At 37.4% G+C, this 21,987-nt stretch overlaps 3 protein-coding genes and 1 long non-coding RNA gene across 10 annotated transcripts; 1 reads left to right on the top strand and 3 right to left on the bottom strand.

Moving 5' to 3' along the window:
• Positions 1 to 1,083: 1,083 nt before the first annotated feature.
• LOC142976458 (uncharacterized) lies at positions 1,084 to 2,035 on the bottom strand. The gene is made up of 3 exons (XR_012959655.1): positions 1,895 to 2,035; positions 1,419 to 1,462; positions 1,084 to 1,178 (listed from the first exon to the last, which is right to left on the bottom strand). It is a non-coding gene; the product is annotated as an uncharacterized LOC142976458 (long non-coding RNA).
• Positions 2,036 to 2,085: 50 nt separating this feature from the next.
• RpL15 (ribosomal protein L15) lies at positions 2,086 to 3,648 on the bottom strand. Of its 2 annotated transcripts, none has more exons than XM_076119834.1 (5): positions 3,543 to 3,648; positions 3,118 to 3,312; positions 2,903 to 3,039; positions 2,570 to 2,680; positions 2,086 to 2,370 (listed from the first exon to the last, which is right to left on the bottom strand). In XM_076119834.1, the coding sequence occupies exons 2-5, from the start codon at positions 3,287 to 3,289 to the stop codon at positions 2,176 to 2,178; spliced, it is 615 nt and encodes a 204-aa protein (XP_075975949.1). In that variant the 5' UTR covers positions 3,290 to 3,312; positions 3,543 to 3,648; the 3' UTR covers positions 2,086 to 2,175. The 2 variants fall into 2 exon arrangements, with proteins under 2 accessions (XP_075975949.1, XP_075975950.1); XM_076119835.1 differs by having other exon boundaries at positions 3,118 to 3,409; positions 3,543 to 3,597.
• Positions 3,649 to 4,309: 661 nt separating this feature from the next.
• On the top strand, positions 4,310 to 17,258 carry vtd (RAD21 cohesin complex component verthandi). Of its 5 annotated transcripts, none has more exons than XM_076119764.1 (21): positions 4,310 to 4,407; positions 4,655 to 4,957; positions 5,238 to 5,353; positions 7,392 to 7,575; positions 8,006 to 8,177; positions 8,706 to 8,818; positions 9,102 to 9,226; positions 9,378 to 9,459; positions 9,678 to 9,825; positions 10,152 to 10,372; positions 10,805 to 10,918; positions 11,386 to 11,476; positions 12,116 to 12,208; positions 12,900 to 13,022; positions 13,430 to 13,534; positions 14,177 to 14,275; positions 14,527 to 14,718; positions 15,241 to 15,386; positions 15,602 to 15,694; positions 15,781 to 15,945; positions 16,035 to 17,258. In XM_076119764.1, the coding sequence occupies exons 2-21, from the start codon at positions 4,700 to 4,702 to the stop codon at positions 16,158 to 16,160; spliced, it is 2,766 nt and encodes a 921-aa protein (XP_075975879.1). In that variant the 5' UTR covers positions 4,310 to 4,407; positions 4,655 to 4,699; the 3' UTR covers positions 16,161 to 17,258. The 5 variants fall into 5 exon arrangements, with proteins under 5 accessions (XP_075975879.1, XP_075975878.1, XP_075975877.1 ...); XM_076119763.1 differs by having other exon boundaries at positions 11,371 to 11,476; positions 14,527 to 14,709; XM_076119762.1 differs by having other exon boundaries at positions 11,371 to 11,476.
• A 1,479-nt stretch (positions 17,259 to 18,737) lies between these two features.
• ATPsynC (ATP synthase, subunit C) lies at positions 18,738 to 21,941 on the bottom strand. Of its 2 annotated transcripts, none has more exons than XM_076120354.1 (4): positions 21,808 to 21,941; positions 21,257 to 21,333; positions 20,620 to 20,806; positions 18,738 to 19,364 (listed from the first exon to the last, which is right to left on the bottom strand). In XM_076120354.1, the coding sequence occupies exons 2-4, from the start codon at positions 21,299 to 21,301 to the stop codon at positions 19,201 to 19,203; spliced, it is 396 nt and encodes a 131-aa protein (XP_075976469.1). In that variant the 5' UTR covers positions 21,302 to 21,333; positions 21,808 to 21,941; the 3' UTR covers positions 18,738 to 19,200. The 2 variants fall into 2 exon arrangements, with proteins under 2 accessions (XP_075976469.1, XP_075976470.1); XM_076120355.1 differs by having other exon boundaries at positions 21,704 to 21,842.
• Between the last annotated feature and the right edge of the window lie 46 nt (positions 21,942 to 21,987).

Raw genomic sequence — 21,987 nt, 5'->3', positions numbered from 1 at the left:
GAAGAGGTATTTGGGCGTGGCGCGAGTGCCATATGTATGATTAGCAAAACCTACCCCAGTACTAACCTAAGAGTTGACAGATAAATCACGTAGATAGAATTCAGACTTAGGGCTCTTTCAATTTAGACGTTTCGTGTCGTACGGCTGCCGCACGTTAACCGTGCCGCTGGTTATAGCCCGCTGCCGTACCGCTGCGGTACGTTAGCCGTCCGACACCAAACGCCTAAATTGAAAGCGTATCTGACTGCCGTGCGTTTGTATGTTAGTGTTGTTTTAAATTCATGTGACAGCAGTGTAGCCATGGACTCTGACGAAGAAACATTACTGTTAGTGCTCCTGTTAAAAAATATCAAACAGAAACAAAAACGCCGCGCCCGTAAAAGAACACTACCGATGTTTTCATTAACATGTAATTTTGGTGATTTCCATATTCTTTATCCTAGGTTAAAACAAGACCCAAGCAAATTTTTTAATTACTTAAGAATGTCAAGAGAATGTTTCTACGAATTACTCAATAATTCAATTTCATTTATAAATTATTCTTCCACGTCTATATCATCCATTTTAAGCAAATAATAAACATGAAAATTCAATGAAATTAGCTGTCACGTTTAGTCACCGCACTATTCAACAGCGAAATGAACACGTGGAGCTTGCGACGTTGCCGTCCTGTCGTCGTGCGTTCTCGGTACCGACACCGCACTGTTGCCGCACCGTGCGATTTGTATGAAAACAAATGACCGTCCGTGCACCGTACGACAAACGCACCGTTTCGGCACTGCTGCGGTCCGACACGATACGGCTAAATTGAAAGAGCCCTTATAGCACAAAGTAGTAGTGCAAAATACTTATCTAGAGAAAATAGTTTCATCCTGAAGATTCACAATGAAACGAAACTAAACTATGTACTGAATCTGGGCAATTCCTCAAAATGTCCCTATATAAATGTATACTGGAGCTAATAGGAACGGACAATAGAACAATAGAGAAAACCTGTCAGGGTTGTATGTGTATATCTAGAAATTATCTATCTAGTTCCAAATTAATGGGGCTATACTAAGTGTCGAAAATAAAACGAAGAAATGTTCTACAAAATTTATTTTCTTAGATACCAATAGTAAGTAATTTCTATTTATTACAAGTTTTATCAGGTTGCAGTATAAGAAGACATCAGGTACCTGTAAAATAAAGACAATATGAGTTTAAAAGGGAGTAAATTTACCATAACAATAAATATTTGTTAAATGTTGAAATTGTTTCTTGGCGGATTGAGGTTGACCGAAAATTGTGATAACAGTAACCTCACCTAGCCAAGATTTAATCTTTCCAAATTTGCTTTCTCGTTAACACTAATAACTTTAACAAGCAATCTAAACGCTAATTTGGATAAATAGAATAATAAAACTAAAAATAATTACCAATTATATATGATGCAGCGGAGATGTCTTCTTGCCTTGTTTGTCTGTGATAAACAACAAAACAGCAAATTAATACACAATATTTTTGAGTTAGAGCTTATTGTGATGTACTGGTGTGTTCAGCCATCCAAGGAAGTTTTAAATGCGTGGTAATCAGGGTTGCGCATTTCATAAAGCATTATATCATCATTCAAATTTTGAGCATTCATGTTCAAGTAACCAATTTGAGTATTGCAATGGAGCAATATATAAATCGGGGAATAAGGGGAAAACCATTCCTCTCTTAACTAAATAAATAAATATTGATTAATAATTACGTAGGAATAGGAACATATGTTATATAGTTCAGCCACATTCCATAAATACGAACATATAAAATATTAGGGCTTTTATAGTTGATGCTATGATTAGGTACTCAATCTAATGTGGGGGTTTTGAAACCAGGCAGTATTACTAATATTATTATTGTCAATTACCTTTTGAGTTTTGTTGATATACAGCTGGCATGTACAGCAGATTTCAGTAGACCACAACTACAACAAGAGGAATCCTGTTAATACATTGAACAAGAAACACAAACAAACGAAAACCCCAAAAATTAATACTTACAGGTTATGTATGATGATTTCTGAACTAACTAAAGGATTAATGCAAATTAAATATCAAATGTGTATAAAGTAAATTTATTAGACACTGGCTTTCCATCTGAGAATGAACAAAATCAAATAGAAAGTCAATGACATGTCCGAGGCAATGTTTATCGCTTGCGGTGCAGTTGCAGCGTGTTGCGACGGATCCAGGCGGCGCGGCGGGAACCACCCTTGGTCTGTGAGAAGCGATGTCCCTTGCCAAGACCACGAGAGCTGCGGCCGGCAGATGTGAGACCACGCATCTCGCGATGCTTGTGAACAGCGTTTACTATCCAGTTGATCTTGGGGTCACGACGGATAGCCTGAATGGAAAAATGAGCTTTTAGACACAATATTCAAATATATCATAATTATATTGTTCAAGTTTAAGAGTGATCAGATAAAATGGTAGGTGAAGATTCAGCAAAACCTTTCAGATTGGTGCATGACATAAAAGTTCATCATTTAAGTTGTTTTTAGGGCTTCTTCATTTAAAGTACTGATATTAAAACAATATCTTACCTTGTGTGAGGGGTCAACCAGGATAACCTCGAAGTATTTGTAGGAAGAGTCCTGTGCTACCCAGTAGGAGTTGAGCACGCGGAGACCACCGCAACGGCGACCGACACGCTCCTGAACAATACAACAATTAATTAGTTTTAACTAACATTATTCAGAGATAAATACAATATCAGTAAAAAACTTGGTGCAAAAGTGAGTAAGTATTAACTATATATCCCATGTGAGGATAACAGTATCTTTGGCTAAAGTTGATATACTAAACTTTAACCGGTAAGTCTAGCCTCATCTCATAGTTAACCTAACATTCGTTTATTTACAAATTAAGTCACTCACCTCGGCAATGGACTGCAGGTTGCGTGTGGGCTTCAGCTGGTTCACACCCTGGCTCTTGGGCTTACCGTAGGTGGCACCCTTGGGCACTGGGCGTTTGCGGCCACCACGGCGCACGCGGATTCTGAACACAACGTAACCTACAAACAATGTAAACGTTAGTCTCTTTGATAAACTAAAACACCACGTGGATTCGTATCATCGGTAAAAGAACTTACCCTGTTTGGCGCGGTATCCCAGCCTCCTCGCCTTGTCGGGCCTGGTAGGCCTAGGAGCACGATGCATACGAGTCAACTGGCGGTACTGCCATACCCTGACACGCAAGAGGAATCGCATAACATCGCTCAATTTTTTTCTGTACAACTCCTGAATATATCTGTACGCACCCATCTTGGAAAGCGCCTGTGGCAGACCTAGCAACAAAATCAATGATTTGATCAGAAGTCACATCATCGGTCTGGCCACAAATAGAGCGATTCTACACGCATCATGTATGCCATTGCGAAAACACTGAAATATACGAATCAGATCATAAATACACTGCGGGAATTATTCACTATACGATTATTTCACATCTAAGAATGAAATTGGACTTATAAATTTGGAGATAACACAAGTAATTTAAGATTTAATTTCAACGTACGTCTCGCGTAATCCACAGGCAAACCGGAAAAGAAAACTGATATTGACAGCAAGTGTTGAATGGATGAACTCGATCACAGACAATGTAGACCAAGTTAATAAACCAATATATAACTCTATGGTAAATTTGAAATATTTTTTATAATTTTATTTTCAGTGTTGTTAATTTAAATTTTTCGGAGTAATATTGCGTACCTATTATATTTTCAGTCAAATTACACATGAATTACCTATAGTATTATAGCATAAGAGAAGAGTCGTATATATACAAGAATATTTAGAAATGTTCATAAAAAATTACAACCAGCCTATATTGTACCTATTTTAAACTATCTTCTGCCAATCTCACATTCTTAGGACGATTCAAAACCTGTCCTACTTGCATAAGTTTGTGAGAATGAATGGATGTTTGTTACTCTTTCACAAAAAACCACGGTGAAAAGTGTGAAAACCTACTGGACGGATTTTAATGAAAATTGGTACACAATGGTGGTTAGTTTATATCCTGGATTAACACATGGGAATATTTTTACCCCGGAAAAGCTTACGCAGACGAAGTCGCGGGCCGAGGCTAGTTTACAATAAAATAGTTCTAAAATCAGCTACATACGCTGTCAGTATTTATTAATAATGTATAGATGTCTAGATAAAATAAATCGGATTTTTTACTTTTTTCTACTTAATAATAAAAACTAAAAAGTTAAAAAGTGCCTGGTGGCAAACAATAATACGCCATGGCATACGTTTCAGAACGAAAACAACGGTTCATAAATCTTATGTTACGCCGCCATCTTGAAAGCGTAATTGTTGTCATGTTTACGTTGTGTGTGAAAGGTGAAATTTATAATTTTGGGTGTATTCATCTGGTAAATGTTTTGATAAATGCGATAAACGTTCGTGGAACTGTTACTAGTTAAATTCTACTGTGTTTTTTGCTATTGGATATTGTTGGCGGCTCTTAGTCAAGTGCCCTAAGATTAGGCGCCAAATTGCTCATAATAGTCGTTACCTATTTATTGTAATAAACATACCATGGCGTTATACAGTGTTCTTGTGATTATTTGACATCCAAAAGAGACTACCGGGTGTTTCAATACAACAATTACATTTCAGAAAAAGGTTGATGTGAATTCAAGCCGGAAGTAGTAAACTATCACGATGTTTTACGGACATTTCGTGCTGGCCAAGAAGGGCCCTCTGGCCAAAATTTGGCTGGCGGCCCATTGGGACAAAAAGTTAACAAAGGCCCATGTTTTTGAGACAAACATTGAAAAGTCTGTCGATGGCATCCTGAAACCCAAAGTGAAAATGGCCCTGCGTACTTCAGGCCATCTGTTGCTTGGAGTCGTCAGGATTTACTCGCGGAAGGCCAAGTATTTGCTCCAGGACTGCAATGAAGCCTTTGTCAAAATCAAGGTGTGTAAATTTTTACTGAATATTGGTAATTGATAACTCTTGTTTGTAAATAAAGAACCAATATCATAGTTGTGTTCATTAACAATATTGACATGCTTTAATTGATAAAATTGAATAATTATTAGCTCTCATTACCCATTACTACTTCATATTCATTCAAGCCACTTTATCTAGTCTTATTGGTTCTAAAACATGACTACTTATTGGTTATGTTAGAAACTGACATGACTCACTTAGGCAACTACATTATAGAAGTATAAATGACCATATTTTGTTGTAGATGGCCTTCAGGCCAGGCATGGTGGACTTGCCAGAGGAGCACAGAGAGGCCGCCATGAATGCCATCACCCTGCCTGAGGTGTTCCATGACTTTGACACTGCTATGCCGGAGCTGAAGTAAGTTATTCTTTTGTATCATCACCTTTTTAACCTTTTACCGTGTATGGGCCTATATATTTTTATGGTATTGAAAAAAAATTGGTTTTAATTGTATCACTATACTTTGTTTAGGAGTAATATAAGATCTAAAAGTGCAAAGCCATATATGGGTGGGTCAATGCATTAGAGAGTTGATAGAATTATAATTTATGAGAATAAAGAGAATAGAGTCTATCTATTGTTGTTAATATCAATCATTTTCTGTTTTTTCATTTAATTCTTTGTTGTTTCTTTGGAACTGCATAGTTAGTTAGTCATTATCATCTGGGAAGACTTCTCTAATATAATTTAATACAATTATAATTTATGAAAATAACGAGAATAGAGTGTAACTATTGTCATAATTATCAATCATTTTCTGTTATGTTTCCATGGGCCTACATTTATTATCATCAACATCATAATAATCAGCTTGCAGCAGTCCACTGCTGGAAATTACCTCTCCAAGATCATTTAACTCTCTGCCTAATGCAGGCCCATATATTAATATGGTATTGCATAAAATAGGTCTAATTGTTCAGTTATTTTTTATTTAGAAATAATACAACAACAAAGTGTAATATGCAGTAGAAGGATAAGTCACTTGTCAGCTCTATTTAATACTTAAAATAATTTAAAGCTCACTTTGGTTTAAAGTAAATGTTGGATAACCCAGTTAAACACTCTTAAATTTAGTAGTAAAAGAAATAAAATTGCTAATATTATTCACCACACCATTTAATCTGATTTATTTCACTGGATTACTTACCAATAGAATTATGATTTAAGTTTTAATTGAAACCTGTTTGTTCTATAAATGATCATAATACAATCTGCAATTTTTCATTTCTATGATATTCTACATTCACGTTATTCAGGTCAGGTGTTTATTTTAATTCTAATAAAAAATAACAAATTACAAGCTAAAACCAGAAAACACTAAGAGTAACAAGAAATTACATAAACTTGTTAATATTTTCAGTTTGTTTTGGCATTCATGTTGGAAATCGAAAAAAATCGTGTCAATATCATTGATAGATATCAAGTAAAAATTTAAGTATAAAGATTAATACCATTAACTTTTTGGTTCCACATAGATTACCTTCACATAATGCATTTATGACAAAATTTTCTGGTAATAACTATGTTTATATTGCAATCAAAAGTAGGTTAGTAGTAATAGTTATGTCACTACACAGAAATACTTAGTGTATTCTGTATGAGTGACTAGCTGACCCGCGCAACTTCGCTTGCGTCACCTAAGAGAATAAGTCAAAATTTTCCCCGTTTTTGTAACATTTTTCGTTGCTACTCCGCTCCTAATGACCGCAGCGTGATGTTATATAGCCTATAGCCTTCCTCGATAAATAGGCTATCTAACACTGAAAGAATTTTTCAAATCGGACCAGTAGTTCCCGAGATTAGCGCGTTCAAACAAACAAACAAACAAACAAACTCTTCAGCTTTATAATATTAGTATAGATGTGTGAGAGATAATTCTGTATGAGCACAAGAGAGATTTTGCAGACATAAAAAGGATGCACATTTAATTATGTTGAGTATACAAACAGAAACCTGGTGCAATATTAAAACTAAACTCTCCTATGGAAGTGGTTATGGTTAATCTTAATCCATAACAAATTATGTGTGGTAAAACATCGCCTTTTTCATAATCCACTGTAAAGAATCTGATCAGTCTACATTTGCCTCATTATTGAATTAATTTTGATTTTATATTGACCCATCTAATACTTATAAAGACAGATGCTGTAGTGTATTTTCATTGGACAGTAGTTTAATATTACTCAATTTCTTCCATGCATCCCATAATGTAGTGCCACACATGTTTATGTTTTTTTTCCACTACAGTTTCCCATCTTTTGGATCAGAGTTAAATACATTATCAAACTCTCTATGACTTTGCTCTACTTGAGATAACATAGGATTTACTCTTTAAATATTGTGTATGGAGTCCCCAAAATGAATAAATAACTAAACAAAACAATTAACTCGACAGTGAGGTAGACATTGAAGCCCAGTTCTCCCTGAACCAGTCAAGAGCTGAAGAGATCACGATGCGCGAAGACTATGGCTCCTTGAACCTCGTCACACATGACGATGGCTTCGGCGACATGGGGTTCGACACAGATAACCCCGATATTATGCGAGAGGCCATCGGAAATGAGGGCGGCTTGGAACAGGTATGGAGATATTACACCAACTTGTTATAATTTTTAAAAACTATACACTGCCATATTTGCAACTGATTGCAACAATGACAAGTTATCTTAATGTCTGTTGAATATATGATATTTTCATACAGTATTCTTGACAACGATCCTGAATCCCGCGTTAGCGTCTAACGACGACTTAATACATAAATGTAACTTATAATGTACCACTGCAGGGCATGAGTCTCCTCATGTAATGAGGGAGGGCTGGAAATAAAATTTTCGGTCGAAAAAATTCTTCTGTTTATTTAAAAAACAATGAAACTTCTCTTCTATGATCACTTTGAACTACTTATTAGCATAAAATAGTACTGAAAATCCTCTTACCATATTCAAGACATTGAATGACAATGAACAGATGTGCTTTATGCACAAGTTGACGATTGTATTCTATTTGCAGAGTAACCTGCTATTCGGAGATGGGTCTTCTCTGGAGCTGGGTGGTAAGGAAACAGTCGGCTCCCTGGGCGGTGTGTCGGCGCTGGGTGCAGTGTCGAGACGCATGGAACCTGCACCCACCCATATTGACGACGGCTTCGGAGGGAATATTGCAGATGTCCCTGATTTTGGACGTGAGTAACAGTATCTTTTATGTTACAAGCCTAGTTTGAGACAACATGTTCACTTTATCAGTCATAGAATATTAGCTATAGAAATTTAAAATAACATAAAATCATGTCATTTTTTAACATAGTAGTTGAATAAATTATAAACCATTAATTGGATTACATAAGAAGGTATTGAATAAAGTTTTATCCTTAAAACAGGTTCCATATTGTGCCATTTGGCATAAATTAAGCATGGGTTATCTCTCCTGGTTACGTAGTTAGGCCCCCGATTGTAAATTCTGTGCATAGTGGCTAGGTACGTAATATTTACAGGTTTTCTTTAATCTTTTTTTTACAAAAATAATACTCCATTCATTGTCATTTAAGCTTGAAGATAATTTGCATCTTGTTGCAACAAAGGTACATCATGATCATTTCATCTAAAAAAAAGGTTGAAGTGCATTACAGGTCATTAATAAGAAACTGTACGCAATACACATTTCTAAAACAGCACAGTAAAAACAGCCTTACAATATTTATGTGTCCCCTCAGATGCGGGTGGTCTGTTCGAGGGCGACTTGTTCGGTGACGTCACCGCCGGCAGCAGCTCGGCCGCCGCCGCCTCCGGCATGCCCGGCACCTCGGCGCAGCCGCAGTCTCTACAGGTATAATTCACACCATACATTTTGTTTATTGAGCCGATATGTAGTGAATCTTTGACGCTTCAAATGGTTCCATATAACAAACATAATGTAAATTTGTTTATTGAACTAAGAACTCTTGGGACATTTACTGACTGAGCCACATATCCAGGCGTCTCACGTCCTCAAGCAATGAGCAGAATCAGTTGAAACCTACCTGAAATTCAGTCAAATTCCATATCTGCTTTGCAGCTATTTGCAGTGATGCTTATAAATTGTCATTAACTAAATATTTTTTGCTACCCAGGCTGAGATAGACGCAGCGGGAGTGAATGAAGGAGAGACGAGCGGTGACATGGCGGCTGCTGATGCACCAGACTCAGACGATGATATGGGAGACCACTACGATGCTGGAAACTCGCCACAGCACAGGTATATACTCACTAAACACTTTTATTTTATATTGTGCTGATCATAAAAGCACATAAGAAAGCTACTTTTGTGACATTTTTAACAACTTTAATCACCTTATACTTGTCGATTTGTAGAAATGGTAAACTTAATAATATATTTTGTTCTACAGTTGGGCTGGATCTCCAGTTCCTGAGAGTATGGCGCCGCCACCAGCGCCCGCGCCGCCCTCGCCACTCCCACCTGTAGCTATGGTAAGTGTTATTAATATTCTAGAATTATGAATAGCTAACAAGAAAACTAAACTACATGACCCAACACTTTCAAAACTTATAAGATATTTTTGATACACAGTTTGGTAAATCAATCTTCTTTCTTGAACTAAGGTTCAGTCATCTAATTTTCATTATTTACATTTTTGAACGACAAAACTCTTTGGCCACCATTATATTTAACGTTTTGTTTCTATCAGGACGTAGACCCAGTGGTTCCCGAGCCTACCCCAGGCCCTGAAGTGCCGCCGCCCAGTTCCCCGGAGCGTGTCGCCGACAACACTACACTGTTGCACAACGACGAAGAATCCTTCGCATTGGCACCCGTTGACGCTACTGTACTCAAAGGTATATTTATCGAAATTGATTTGACATAATCGAAGTTGATTTGACTGATTTATTTTAGGAAAAACTGTCTTTGAGTTAGCTTTTAGCGTACTTAAGATTTTCGAATTAGTGCCTTTTTAAAAATTAATTTCGTATGTCACATTTTTTTCCCTATCAGAGAGACAAAGCTACCTATTTATGAAATGGTCTGTCTGAATAAGGCACTGGATTATTTTCTCCATTTGGAACCATATCACTGAAAATACATGAATTTATGACAACCGCGCATAATCCAGTCATATTTAAATAACTATTACAACTTCGTTATCACATCAATTAATTCTCAGGTATAACAAAAGCGAAACGCAAGCGTAAGCTCATTGTGGACGAAGTGAAGAACATATCTGGTGAAGAGATGAAGAATCAGCTCAGCAACACATCGGACATCGTGACGACGTTGGACCTGGCGCCGCCCACCAGACGACTCATGCACTGGAAGGAGACTGGTGGAGTGGAGAAACTGTTCACTTTACCTGCTAGGCCGATACCTTCGAGAGTACTGTTCAAGGTAAGAGTCTAATAGACTTTAAAAAAGCAAAGTTCTATACTTTCACCCATTTGTATGTATCATGGTACGACCGCAAGTATCTTTAAAACGTAGTAGGAATAAATGGTACGAATTTCGTTTACAATTCAATAAAGTCGAAAACAAAGTGAATTGGAAATTATAATGACGTAATTTTGAAAAAAAAAGTTTTGGCAACGTGTATTACTGCTGTTATTAAAAGATTACGTTGAAATAACAGTAAAATGAAAGTCTGATGGTGACATTTCAGTTTAATTTTATTATAGGATATTTCTTTATTATTTATAATTGGATCAAATAAATACATCACCTGCAATTTATTTTTTGCAAGTGTCATAACATCATATCGTCATCTTTGAATGATCTTATAATCCTTACATAAGAATACAACGTGTATATTGTATGATGTTACAGAAATACCAGCGCAACATGACGCTACGCAGCGAGGCGGAGGAGGGCGAGGCGGCGCGCTCGCCCGACCCCGAGCCCAGCGTGGCCAGGAAGCCACGCAAGCGCAGGCACGAGGAGGTAAATATCACTATAATATATGTTCCACTAATACTGCCTTACTAATAAACTTTTCGTTGGCACGAATCACTTGTGTTGTTTTGTCTTTAGGTAGGTCACAGGTAGTTTCTAACTTGATTGAAAAGGATAGTTGCTAATCCTTGTGCACACTGCGTTTATTAGTATGGCAACTAAGAAGTAAACTGTAAAGTTTATTATAGCAACCAGTACAGCCGCTGCGTCTGCTACATTCAATAGCGCCTTTGGTTGCCGCTAACCAAAAACAATTGGATCATGTTCTCGTCCTTCCCTCATCCCTATCAGCCCTTTCATATCCCTGTCCTGTTTCATACAATCAACCCATCATCTTCCAATCTTCCTTTAATCATTCAAACTAATTCCAAAGAAGACAGCTACGTATTTTCATCACCAACAAGTGATCTGCAAAGTGCGTTATCTTAAAATAAAAACAGTTTTTCTTTTACCAGTCCTTGCAGCCGCCGGAGACGCCGGCGCCGGCGTCAACCGCCGATTTAGAACCTCCTACACCTGTACCACAGGAATACGAACCGTCAGTCGGTAAGTACTTAGCACACAGCTTGAAGACAACGGGATATGGTTTGACACTCCAGCATGAACATGCTTTGGTTTGGTTCATTTCAACCCATTTATCACTTGTTATGACTTTCGCACTTCTAAATAATATATTACGCTTTCCCCATAACTTTCAAGTTTTTATGGTTAACGTTAAAATCGCAAGTTAGTAAGGTACAGCCAATAATTTGGACAGATGCTCTTGACTGTCGAAAACATCTTTTATTTTCATAACAACCTCATTTATTTGAAATGTTACCATGAAATAAAATTCTTAACATTCTAACCCAACATTATCTAAATCTGGCCTTATTGTTAAGAGCATAACATAATGAAACCATAATATAATTAATATTTACAATCAGAGTATCAAACAGTTACGCACTAAAACACTGCGACATAATTTTATTCACCTTTGTACGTAAACCTTACGTATACGTACTACGTACACATAAAAATAATCTTAACATTTCTTGCAAATTCATTTTGTCACATTCCATTTCATCATGTCGTTCGTCTTTTCACACGACAATGGTTTTATTTCATGGTGATGTTGCAATAACCGTGTACATATGCTATCTAACCGCACATAAATTAACATAACTATATATGGTGCACGGTTAGAGCCCGAACCGGCGGTGGACAACGTGGGATATCAGACGCCGCGTTCAGACTCGCGGCTCGACGTCGAACCTCCACAGACTCCGGGCACACCAGGTGAATCACATACGAAAATATGTACAGGATCTGTTATTATTTTCTGTGTTATGTTTTCAGAGATTTTATTTTAGCTAATAGTTTTATTATATTTTCTGTAGTAACAATTAAAATCTTCAGATCAAAACTACACCAATTCAAACATACGTTTCTAAGTGACTTTTTAAACTGACCATCCAACTAGCGAATAATTACAAGAAACAACTGAAGCAATTACTATTCGTTTTTAATTCCACGACGGTATCTTCCTTTAAAGTGGCACTTCAATTGTTTTTTTTTCCTACTTTTCAGTTTAATCAATCTTAGCAGAAGTAGCTCCTCTTATTTTCTAACGTCTTTTTGTCACAGTTGTTTGCTAATTTTAATTAAATATTGTTAATTATCTTTCACTTCTGGACATAACCTTTGCCCAACAGCCGGTTTGATATCTTATATATAAAATTTCCATATCACAATGTTAGTTACCGTATTCTTCCGAAACTGCTTGACGGATTCTCATAAAATTTTGTGAGCATATTGAGTAGGTCTGAGAATTGGCCAACATCTATTTTTCATACCTCTAAGTGACACTATTTTTTGTTTATTTATATGGCAATACAACGTCTGCCGGGTCAGCTAGTTATTATATGAAGTAGATAGTAGCACGACAATCAATTGCCATTACTAAAATTTGACTTTATGATACCTACAGGTGGTATGTTAAGTTCACTCGGCCCGCCTCTAACGCCTGGTGTGTTGGGACCTCTCACTCCTGGCTCCTTGCTGCAAGGTGGACTCACGCCGGGAGGATTACAACATGGCTCTTTGACACCAGGTATGTTATAGAACAAGCAAATCTTTATGCATAAATTCTTCAAAAAATAAAAACTAATATTCGTGATTCGAAAGCCAAATGCAATTTCGTCACTATTTTCTTATAGGTATTGACTGGTTTGCGGTGTAATCAATCGCTAATAATGTCTTCTTTTACTAGTAGTGGTGTTACTACAGCCTGCACAGGCCCGTGGCCATTTAAAACAATCTAACTATGTATTTCTCCAGGATCATTGCCTTTCTGTGGTCAGAGGCATTGGCTTAATTGACCTATCTTAGGCACTGCTTTTTGTTGCATATAATTCAAATAATTTTAGTCTCCAAACCTCATCTACTGTTGTATCCTTAGATCGTAGATTCTAGGTATCCGAGGCTACGAGTGACAAATAATTTGTATTATGCTATCAGGTGGTCTTCCTCACGGCGGCATGACTCCGGCTGGACTAGCACATGGAGATAGTGACTTGAGTCTCGCTGCGGGCGGCATGACGCCCGCTGGCTTGCATCATGGTGGTAAGTTTATGTTACATACTTTATATCCATACTAATATTATAAATGCGAAAGTAACTCTGTCTGTCTGTCTGTCTGTCTGCTACTCAATCACGCCTAAACTACTGAACCAATTTGCATGAAATTTGGTATGGAGATATTTTGATACCCAAGAAAGGACATAGGCTACTTTTTACCCCGGGAAAATGACGCATTTCCCGGGAAAATTCAGGTGGCGAACGAAGTCGCGAATATTCAATATTGTAATGACACTGAATTAACAAAATTCCGTTGTCATGGCAACTGTTTTAATGGCGGATATGCGTTAGCGATTTCGTTATATTAAGAGATATAAATAATTTTGAGAATGTTTTTCGTGAAAAAAAGCATATTTTATATCATCACGCTACGACCAATAGGAGCAGAGTAAGAGTAAAAAGTGTTACAAAAACGTGGAAAATTCTGACCCATTCTCTCTTATGTGACGCAAACGAAGTTGCGCGGGTCAGCTAGTACAAAATAAAATTAAAGTCCGTCAAAAATGTGCATAGCACTCATAACCGGTTCTGTATGACAATATCTATGAATGGTAAATAGAGCATAAGTTTATAGATATAGGAGCGTGATTTTATGCCTGTTTTTGTAACTATTTATATATTTCATAGGTATGACGCCGGGTCTACTAGAGAGCGGCATGACGCCAGCAGGGCTGGTTCACGGCGGCCTTACACCTGCAGGGTTACACCACGGTGGTATGACGCCGGGTAAGTCACTAAACAACATTTTTGAAATTTCTACCATATTTAAGTCAACCAGCCGTAGAGGATTATGCTTATATCTCTTGCGAAAGAGACATTATCGGCACATTTCCATTTGTTAACACTGACTGATAATTTATGATTTTTGTCGCTCTTTTCAACAATCTTTCCTATCATGGTATTTATTGTCGTTCACTGAGCTCTGTTTTTCAACTGATGGAAACTAATTTGTTAATCATTTGTGATGTTATTGCTAGGTGGTCTGGACCACGGTGGCATGACGCCGGCGGGTCTCCAGCACGGCGGCATGACGCCGGGCGGCCTGCAACACGGCGGCATGACGCCGGCCGGCTTACAACACAGCGGCATGACGCCGGGCGGCCTGGCGCACGGCGGCATGACTCCCGCCGGACTGCAGCACGGAGGGATGACTCCCTCAGGTAACTTAAGTACTGTATACTTTTTTTTATTTACGTTTTTTTGGTTCAAATTTTGGCTAATCATGTACATGAATATTTAGCAACTAGCTGACCCGCGCAACTTCGCTTGCGTCACAAAAGAGAGCATGGGTCATAATTTTCCCCGTTTTTGTAACATTTTTTACTCGTACTCTGCTCCTTTTGGTCGTAGCGTGATGATATATAGCCTATAGCCTTCCTCAATAAATGGGCTATCTAACACTGAAAGAATTTTTCAAATCGGACCAGTAGTTCCCGAGATTAGCGCGTTCAAACAAACAAACAAACTCTTCAGCTTTATAATATTAGTATAGATAAATTTCTATTCTATCTTCAAGTTTAGTATTTGTGTTCGTTAAAAATCTTTTAGTTAATGTAATGCTGCCGATCAATCATTAATTCAACGGAAATTGACGCTGACTAGATTTGTAATATCGGGAATTTATGTAGTAGATTTCATAGTAGTTGATTGCTTTTGTGGTATGTGTTACTGACGATGTGTATTGTGGTCAGGCGCGCTGCTGAGCCACGGCATGGAGCCGCTGCCCATGATGCCGCAGCTGGGCGGCGACGTGTCGGCGCTGCTGCGCGCCGCGCCCGAGCGCGACCTGCCCATGGAGCCGCTGCTGCACGGCCTCGACGACCACCACGACTACCAGGTATGCACCACACACTACCACTGCCATTATTACCCTTTTTAAAAAGGTATTTTGATGTGACGCCTAGATTTTACGGGTTCCCTCATCGCTTGAAAGTTTGTAGCTTCAAATACTTACCTCTGAATATTGAGTGATGCTTCAGTATGCAGCTGTTATTGAGTTATATCTTGCGTCATGTTACAGTATTCTTCATAAGCTCTATCTTGTATTTTCAGAACGGTATGCAAATGACAAATTTAGGGTACGACGACCAACATGGTCACCACAGTCCAGCGCACGACTACGATCTTCCTTTAACGCCGGACAATGTAAGTATAATACACACTCTTAACAACTTTAATTTTCCCCCAGTTAAAATTACTGTAATGATATCTACTTTTTATCTACCCTACAGCCGGAAGACGGAGAGCGCGAGGCGGGTGAAACAGATGAACAGTTTGAAGAGAGAGTATTGAATCGCAGAGCTGCGCAGTTGTTTGCAGTCATGAAGCCCAAGTTGGCCGCCGGACTGCAACTTTCCTTTACAGATCTTGCACCCAGACATAACAATAGAAAGCAGGTTTGTACTACATTCTCAACCATTTCTAATACAATTTGACTGACAACACAGTTTTAAATAAAATCTTAACTATTCTATGTTTGTTCCAGGTGGCTCAGAAGTTCTACAGTTTACTTGTACTCAAAAAGCATCAAGTATTGAAAATTGAACAGCACGAAACATACGGACCTATATCCATTTGCAAGGGTAGTCAGTTCGAAACTGAAGCGATTTAATTACCCTACTTATACTATTTATAACAAAAATGTAATATAAATAAAATATCAAGACTAGTTCATAAAAAAAGATTTTATGAGGAAGAGATGATGTTTAGTTAAGTTATGGACTTCACGGGGAAACGCGTTGAGCCAAAAATATTGTGTAAGTTGAACATGTGGCTCGAATTTATGGAAACATTTTATTTTTAAAATATTGGACCAAATAATATTACGAGTGTTGATCTCACAAAAAATCTAATTGCAATGCATATTAATATGTGAAACAGTAGTAGCTTCCATGGATTCGATTCACGTGTCATGAACAGTTTCTATTTGGATAATTATGTTTGATAGACATGTGTAGGAAAATGCCTTATTTTGTTTTGCTCTAGGCTAAGTGAAATTATTGTAAAGATGTTTTACAACAATTGTTTAAATAGTCAATCATAGAAAGAAATAGTATTTGCTATATTGTTAAACCCTGAATCCCAATCGCGTAAGGATGGTTACTGATGTTGCGGCTACAAAGATTATGTTATGTGTTTATTTAAAATTGTACCTCTCAAGGAAGTGTAGACATTGAATTTTGGTTTAGGTAGCTTGATTTACATTGAAATTAAGGTTTTAGTGATGTGTGATTATGACAGAATTGTTATAATTTTAGTAGCAGACTGGAATGAATGTGAGAACTTATGTAGAAATATTAAAACGAGTGATAACTGATAACAATTGACACCAAATAATGTTATTTATGTCTAAACTATATAACTGTTCAGTTTTGTGTTACGGACGAATTTGGTTTTTACATTTCTTTGAGATAATTTATTATACGGTGTTATTATAGCGCAAGATGAATGCATACCGAGCAGCTTCATTGGTTTGGATTCATTTTGGTACTGAATCGCGAATGTTTTGTAAAATTTCTCAAAGTAAAGCATTATGAATGCCTGAAACCATAACGACTATCATGTATTATTTGGACATTATTTTTTAAGAGTTTACCTCTGCTAACATCAAAATTTGACATGTTTTCATTTTCTTACTATACTCGGAGGTATTCACTTAGATATTTTTCGTAAAAAACAAACATATTTGCAATAAATTTGTTGATATAAATGCATTCTTTTATTTTTCTCCTAACCTACTATTCTGAGAAACCAACGATTGATGACCGATAGTAAACTAGAAAGGTGGTTGCTTAGGCTACTTGGTCTACTAAAAAGCTTTATTTGGGCTTCATTACGTTGTTGGTATATGGAGCTAATTCGCGTAATTGTCTAGCAGGCGTGGTTATCATCACAATTAATTGGACATGTAATAACAACTCTGTGGTCCAAATGATAGATATTCAAAGACGACTACAAACTCAAAATAAGAACTACCTCTTGACCTCTCCATGGCAACGAGCCAGAAGTTCGCCGAGGGTAGGTAAATTAATTTAGTACCTACCTGTATTACATTATGCCTATAATTAAGTACGTATCTATATCGCTGAAATACATGGATATGACGTAATAGTAACTTAAGTAGGTAAATTGTTTTGTCTTACATGGTAGTGATAATAACTTTAAACTATTAATTCAACACTGAACGATATAGACTACGATCCCTTGTAGTTTTTAGGCTCAGGAAATAAGAGCACCAGCATTTTGTGGTGTCATTTCTTTTTGTCGTTCGGTTTTTCAGATAGATATCATTAATTTAATAGGATCTAGTCTAGCCACCAGTCTGATATGATTGATTCAATCGTACGTACGTGCAACTGTATGACTCACGGGGGAGAGGGAGGCCGCAACCTCCTCCCTGGCCAAGTTCCAATTTCCTGTGCTATTTTTAGACTTCCAGACTTAAATCAATAACGCCTGTCTAAAATTATTGTAGTGTTTGGGAATCTGCACCCTGGTAGTAGAATACCTACTTACGTAGGCACAGACTTTTTATAGCAGTTCTTTACTTTACGCATTGTAGGTAGTAGTATTCGCTCCCGACATAAGCGGCACTCCGAAATTATGTGTATGTACCGTACCACGCGTTAGGTAACGGAATTACCAAATTTCGTGTGAGGTTCTTGGAAGAGTTCCCAACCCTATCTAAAGTAATCTAGATCAAGCATAACAGCATCCAGAACTCGAGGCTTGTAATCTCATTCCTGGTGACTTATATCTAGTAGAACAGGAACGGGTTATGTCGTGGGTCCTAATCTGCTACTATAAGTACCTAGATTAAAGTCTAACTTATAGTCTGGTTCTTTTGGCTAGTCTCCAGATTCAAGTTTGGCATCCTAGTTATCCTGTTCCAGTACTTCGTGCTTTGTATTTTGGCGATCAATAGTTAAGTGACATGTTTCCTCAGTTAACGAACTTAGGATTCTCACTCTAGCTGTTAGTTACCTTCAGTAGGTACTCTACCTACGCAGTACTGTTATCTTTTCGTATTTTTTCCAAGAGCTTTTTATGTAAGTTGTGTGTTTTTATGTATGTCAATGTGTAATCTATTCTAAGTCATTGTGATTGTAGGTGTAGTTGATGTAGGTATGTGGTGTTATTAGATGTTTCATTAGAATCTAAGCTAGGTCAACGATAATAAACGCAGGGATGGTTTTGTATCATTTAATCGCCCTAAAAATGTACAATACAGATGCCGACATTCGTGAACAGGATAACTCGTACACAACAAAAATCGATGACAATACTCACGCAAATATATACGTAGTCACTGGCTCAACTAATTATATTGTCGCCGACTTTTGACATGACTCTAATGTTAACATGATTCAGATAACAGTCTACATTAATCAGGAATAGAAATAATTGTAGCATCAATTAATGTTTTACGTACAACATTTTATTTGAAGTTTTTGTTTTAAACTACATAATTAAATAATTGCATTTCTGATGACGCGCACTAGTTAAGTGTAACACTTATACACATCAGTCCATGCATCACTATGAGGGTGAGGTTTCCACACATTCGATTCCATGGCTGTCCACTCCAGATAGTATACACTGAAACCTCGTCATGTGGGATGGCAGTAGTAGTGTTCTTAAAAGTAATTAGCTTAGAAAGCAAACAGCAACAGGAACGCCATCATAAGACAGAACAGACCCATAGCCTCAGACAGGGCGAAACCCAGGATGGCGTATGAGAACAGCTGTTGCTTCAGGGAGGGGTTCCTGGCATAACCGATGATGAGGGAGCCGAACACCGTTCCAATACCCGCACCTGCAATGTTACATAACAGCATTAGTAAAACAGTCATCTGAAAACATTTTATTCTACAAATAGGAAATACTAGTTCTGCTTAATACAAGATTTATAAATGTCACAGGTCATGCTAGTTGGTCTAAGTGGGGTCTCAATCTTATCAACTACACCTTTATCAGTTCTACCTACTAAAAATCATAGAGCAAATTAAACTACACTACATCTAACTACAGAAAGTGCAACAGAATCATCTCACCTGTCTTATTATATTTGAAGCGGTTGGATTTATTACTTCAATGTTGTAAAATAATAACAAAAAAAATCAAGTCACAAACATGCGTAAAAAAGTTAGATTGATATATATACCCCTCTTCATAGACAATATACACTGTACATAGACCCATATTATAAAAATATAATAATCTAAAATGCGAATAACATGAGGAATGCAATCATCAAACAGAATAAGCCCATAGCTTCAGTCAGTGCAAACCCTAAGATTGCATAGGAGAATATTTGTTGCTTGAGTGAGGGGTTTCGTGCATAGCCAATGATTAAACATCCAAACACCACTCCAATACCAATACCTGTAGATAACACACTTAGTTAAAGCAAGCAGTGAACATATTAGCAAGCAGGGTTAATGCCAATCAAAGAAATGTGGAATCTATCTTTTTATCAGTGTTTTGTAATTAAATACTGATAATACATCAATATCAAGGTGTAGGAAATGATTTTAATACATAAGAACAATCATAATTTCAATAAACTTATGTAATTGAACAAGACATTGTACATGTTCAACATAACCTCAAAGTAGGTACAAGTTAGTATTTTAGGTAATTTCCATTGATATTACAAGCATAATTGCTGTAATTATGCATTAGTATTAGTTATTCCACACTTCCTCAATACACTTTGAACTTTCATCCACTTATATAAGGAAGATAACCTTATTCTCAAGAAAATCAATAATGTACTTGCTTGTGTTATGCAATCACACCAAGTTGCCAAAATTCCCATTGAATAACAATTTTGCCACAGGAATGTATTGCTTAGAATAGACTCTTGATGTCAAGGGGATATAAGACTTGTATCTATGAACTGCAAAGTCTACTTATTGATTTTACAGACAACTTAAGTGGATAAAGGTTCAGACATAGCTTGTGCTCATGTCTTGGGAGTTAAAACATAAATGAAAGAACATCACACATAAGATTAGAGCACCATGAAACAAGCAAACCATAAGATGACGTTATGAGTATGAACTTACCGGAGCCAGCTACTCCTACTGTCGCTGCGCCAGCACCAATGAATTTGGCAGCGGAGTCAATGTCCTTGGTGACCGAGGTGGTCTGGAAGGAGCGCACCGCTGAAAGCTGGGCCGGGGCAGCAGGAACAACCTGTGTCTGCGAGGGGATGGCGGCGAGAGGTCGCACCAGGGCTGTGTTGCTGAAGATCTGCAAATTATAACACCAACTTATAACTACACTTCACTACTATACTACCAACATAACCTATTGCAGGTTACACCCATAAAATCAATACTTCATTGATCTATTATACAACCCCCGATGAATAATTGACGACAGACAGCTTGAAACCCCCTTTTCATTCATGATAAGCAGTGATCATTGTTACCTAATATTGAACTGAAAGCTTGATTATGTAATTATATAATATGGATTTTAGGTAATTCTGAGATACAAATCAGTAAGTTTCATTGAATCTAAACTACAATTCAATTAAAACTAGGGTGTAAGTAACCTAAAAGCCGGTATGTAATGCTTACATAGTTCAGTAACATACAAGGTCAAATAATCAGTAATGTCAAAGTAATCACAGCTCTTCAGGACAAGTCCCTGGAGTGAAAGATTCTAAGTAATAGTAAATTATGAAGGAATACTTACGGCAGACCTGGCTGCAGGGGCGATCAATCTGGCGGCAGACAGCATTTTGTGTTTTGTTTAGGTGCGGCGAGCGACAACTGAAAGAAACCGAACGACTAGATGAGTTCACTACTCGACACTACGTGATTAAATGACTACTGATAGGAATACTACAAGTTGTTCAATGAAGACTTGACAGTTTGACCGACGACCGCAGAGGGTTACGTAATTTACGGTGCTACGTAACGGAGTCTGACTTTGAATTACGATTACTCTCCAGTGAAATTACCCGATTATGGTATCACTTTAGAAACGAATTCAGCAGGAAGATAAGCGTATATTACCGCTAAAGAATATTTGTAATTTGACGGAAAATGGCCGATTCGGCGATTTGACTCGAGTTCGAAAAAATTCTATCTTCTGTGACACCTTACAAATTCACAAATAAATATTCGCACTATCACATACTATATGGCCGTGGACGGTGTTTTAAGCACTTTCAATTCAGCGATGGCTTGAAATATTAACACTTTTTCACGATTAGTTTCTCCACAAAATTCTGCCGCACTTACCAAAGAACACCGAGAGGGAGGAGACCGGCCTTTGGAATGTTCAATTTCTGAGTGGCGAAGTGAAACAGCGCACAAATGCCGCAACGCTATTGGTCGATACAGCTGCCAGTTCCGTTCAGCGCAGCCAACTGTCGATCAATATGCGCGAATGACAGAATTGTTCTGTACTTATTATTATAG

Source organism: Anticarsia gemmatalis, chromosome 11 (genome assembly GCF_050436995.1).
Source record: "Anticarsia gemmatalis isolate Benzon Research Colony breed Stoneville strain chromosome 11, ilAntGemm2 primary, whole genome shotgun sequence".
NCBI lineage: Eukaryota > Metazoa > Arthropoda > Insecta > Lepidoptera > Erebidae > Anticarsia > Anticarsia gemmatalis.
This window is presented reverse-complemented; position numbering and strand designations above follow the sequence as displayed.

Coding starts and splice junctions, on each gene's coding strand:
- RpL15 (XM_076119834.1), bottom strand. CDS start 3,289: ATGGGTGCGTACAGATATATTCAGGAGTTGTACAGAAAAAAATTGAGC. Junction 2,681..2,902: donor ACCTGCAGTCCATTGCCGAG/GTGAGTGACTTA, acceptor TGTATTGTTCAG/GAGCGTGTCGGTCGCCGTTG. Junction 2,371..2,569: donor TGGTTGACCCCTCACACAAG/GTAAGATATTGT, acceptor TTTTCCATTCAG/GCTATCCGTCGTGACCCCAA.
- vtd (XM_076119762.1), top strand. CDS start 4,700: ATGTTTTACGGACATTTCGTGCTGGCCAAGAAGGGCCCTCTGGCCAAA. Junction 9,826..10,151: donor TGACGCTACTGTACTCAAAG/GTATATTTATCG, acceptor ATTAATTCTCAG/GTATAACAAAAGCGAAACGC. Junction 15,946..16,034: donor GACATAACAATAGAAAGCAG/GTTTGTACTACA, acceptor TGTTTGTTCCAG/GTGGCTCAGAAGTTCTACAG.
- ATPsynC (XM_076120354.1), bottom strand. CDS start 21,301: ATGCTGTCTGCCGCCAGATTGATCGCCCCTGCAGCCAGGTCTGCC. Junction 20,807..21,256: donor CCCCTGCAGCCAGGTCTGCC/GTAAGTATTCCT, acceptor TATAATTTGCAG/ATCTTCAGCAACACAGCCCT. Junction 19,365..20,619: donor AGTAGGAGTAGCTGGCTCCG/GTAAGTTCATAC, acceptor GTAACATTGCAG/GTGCGGGTATTGGAACGGTG.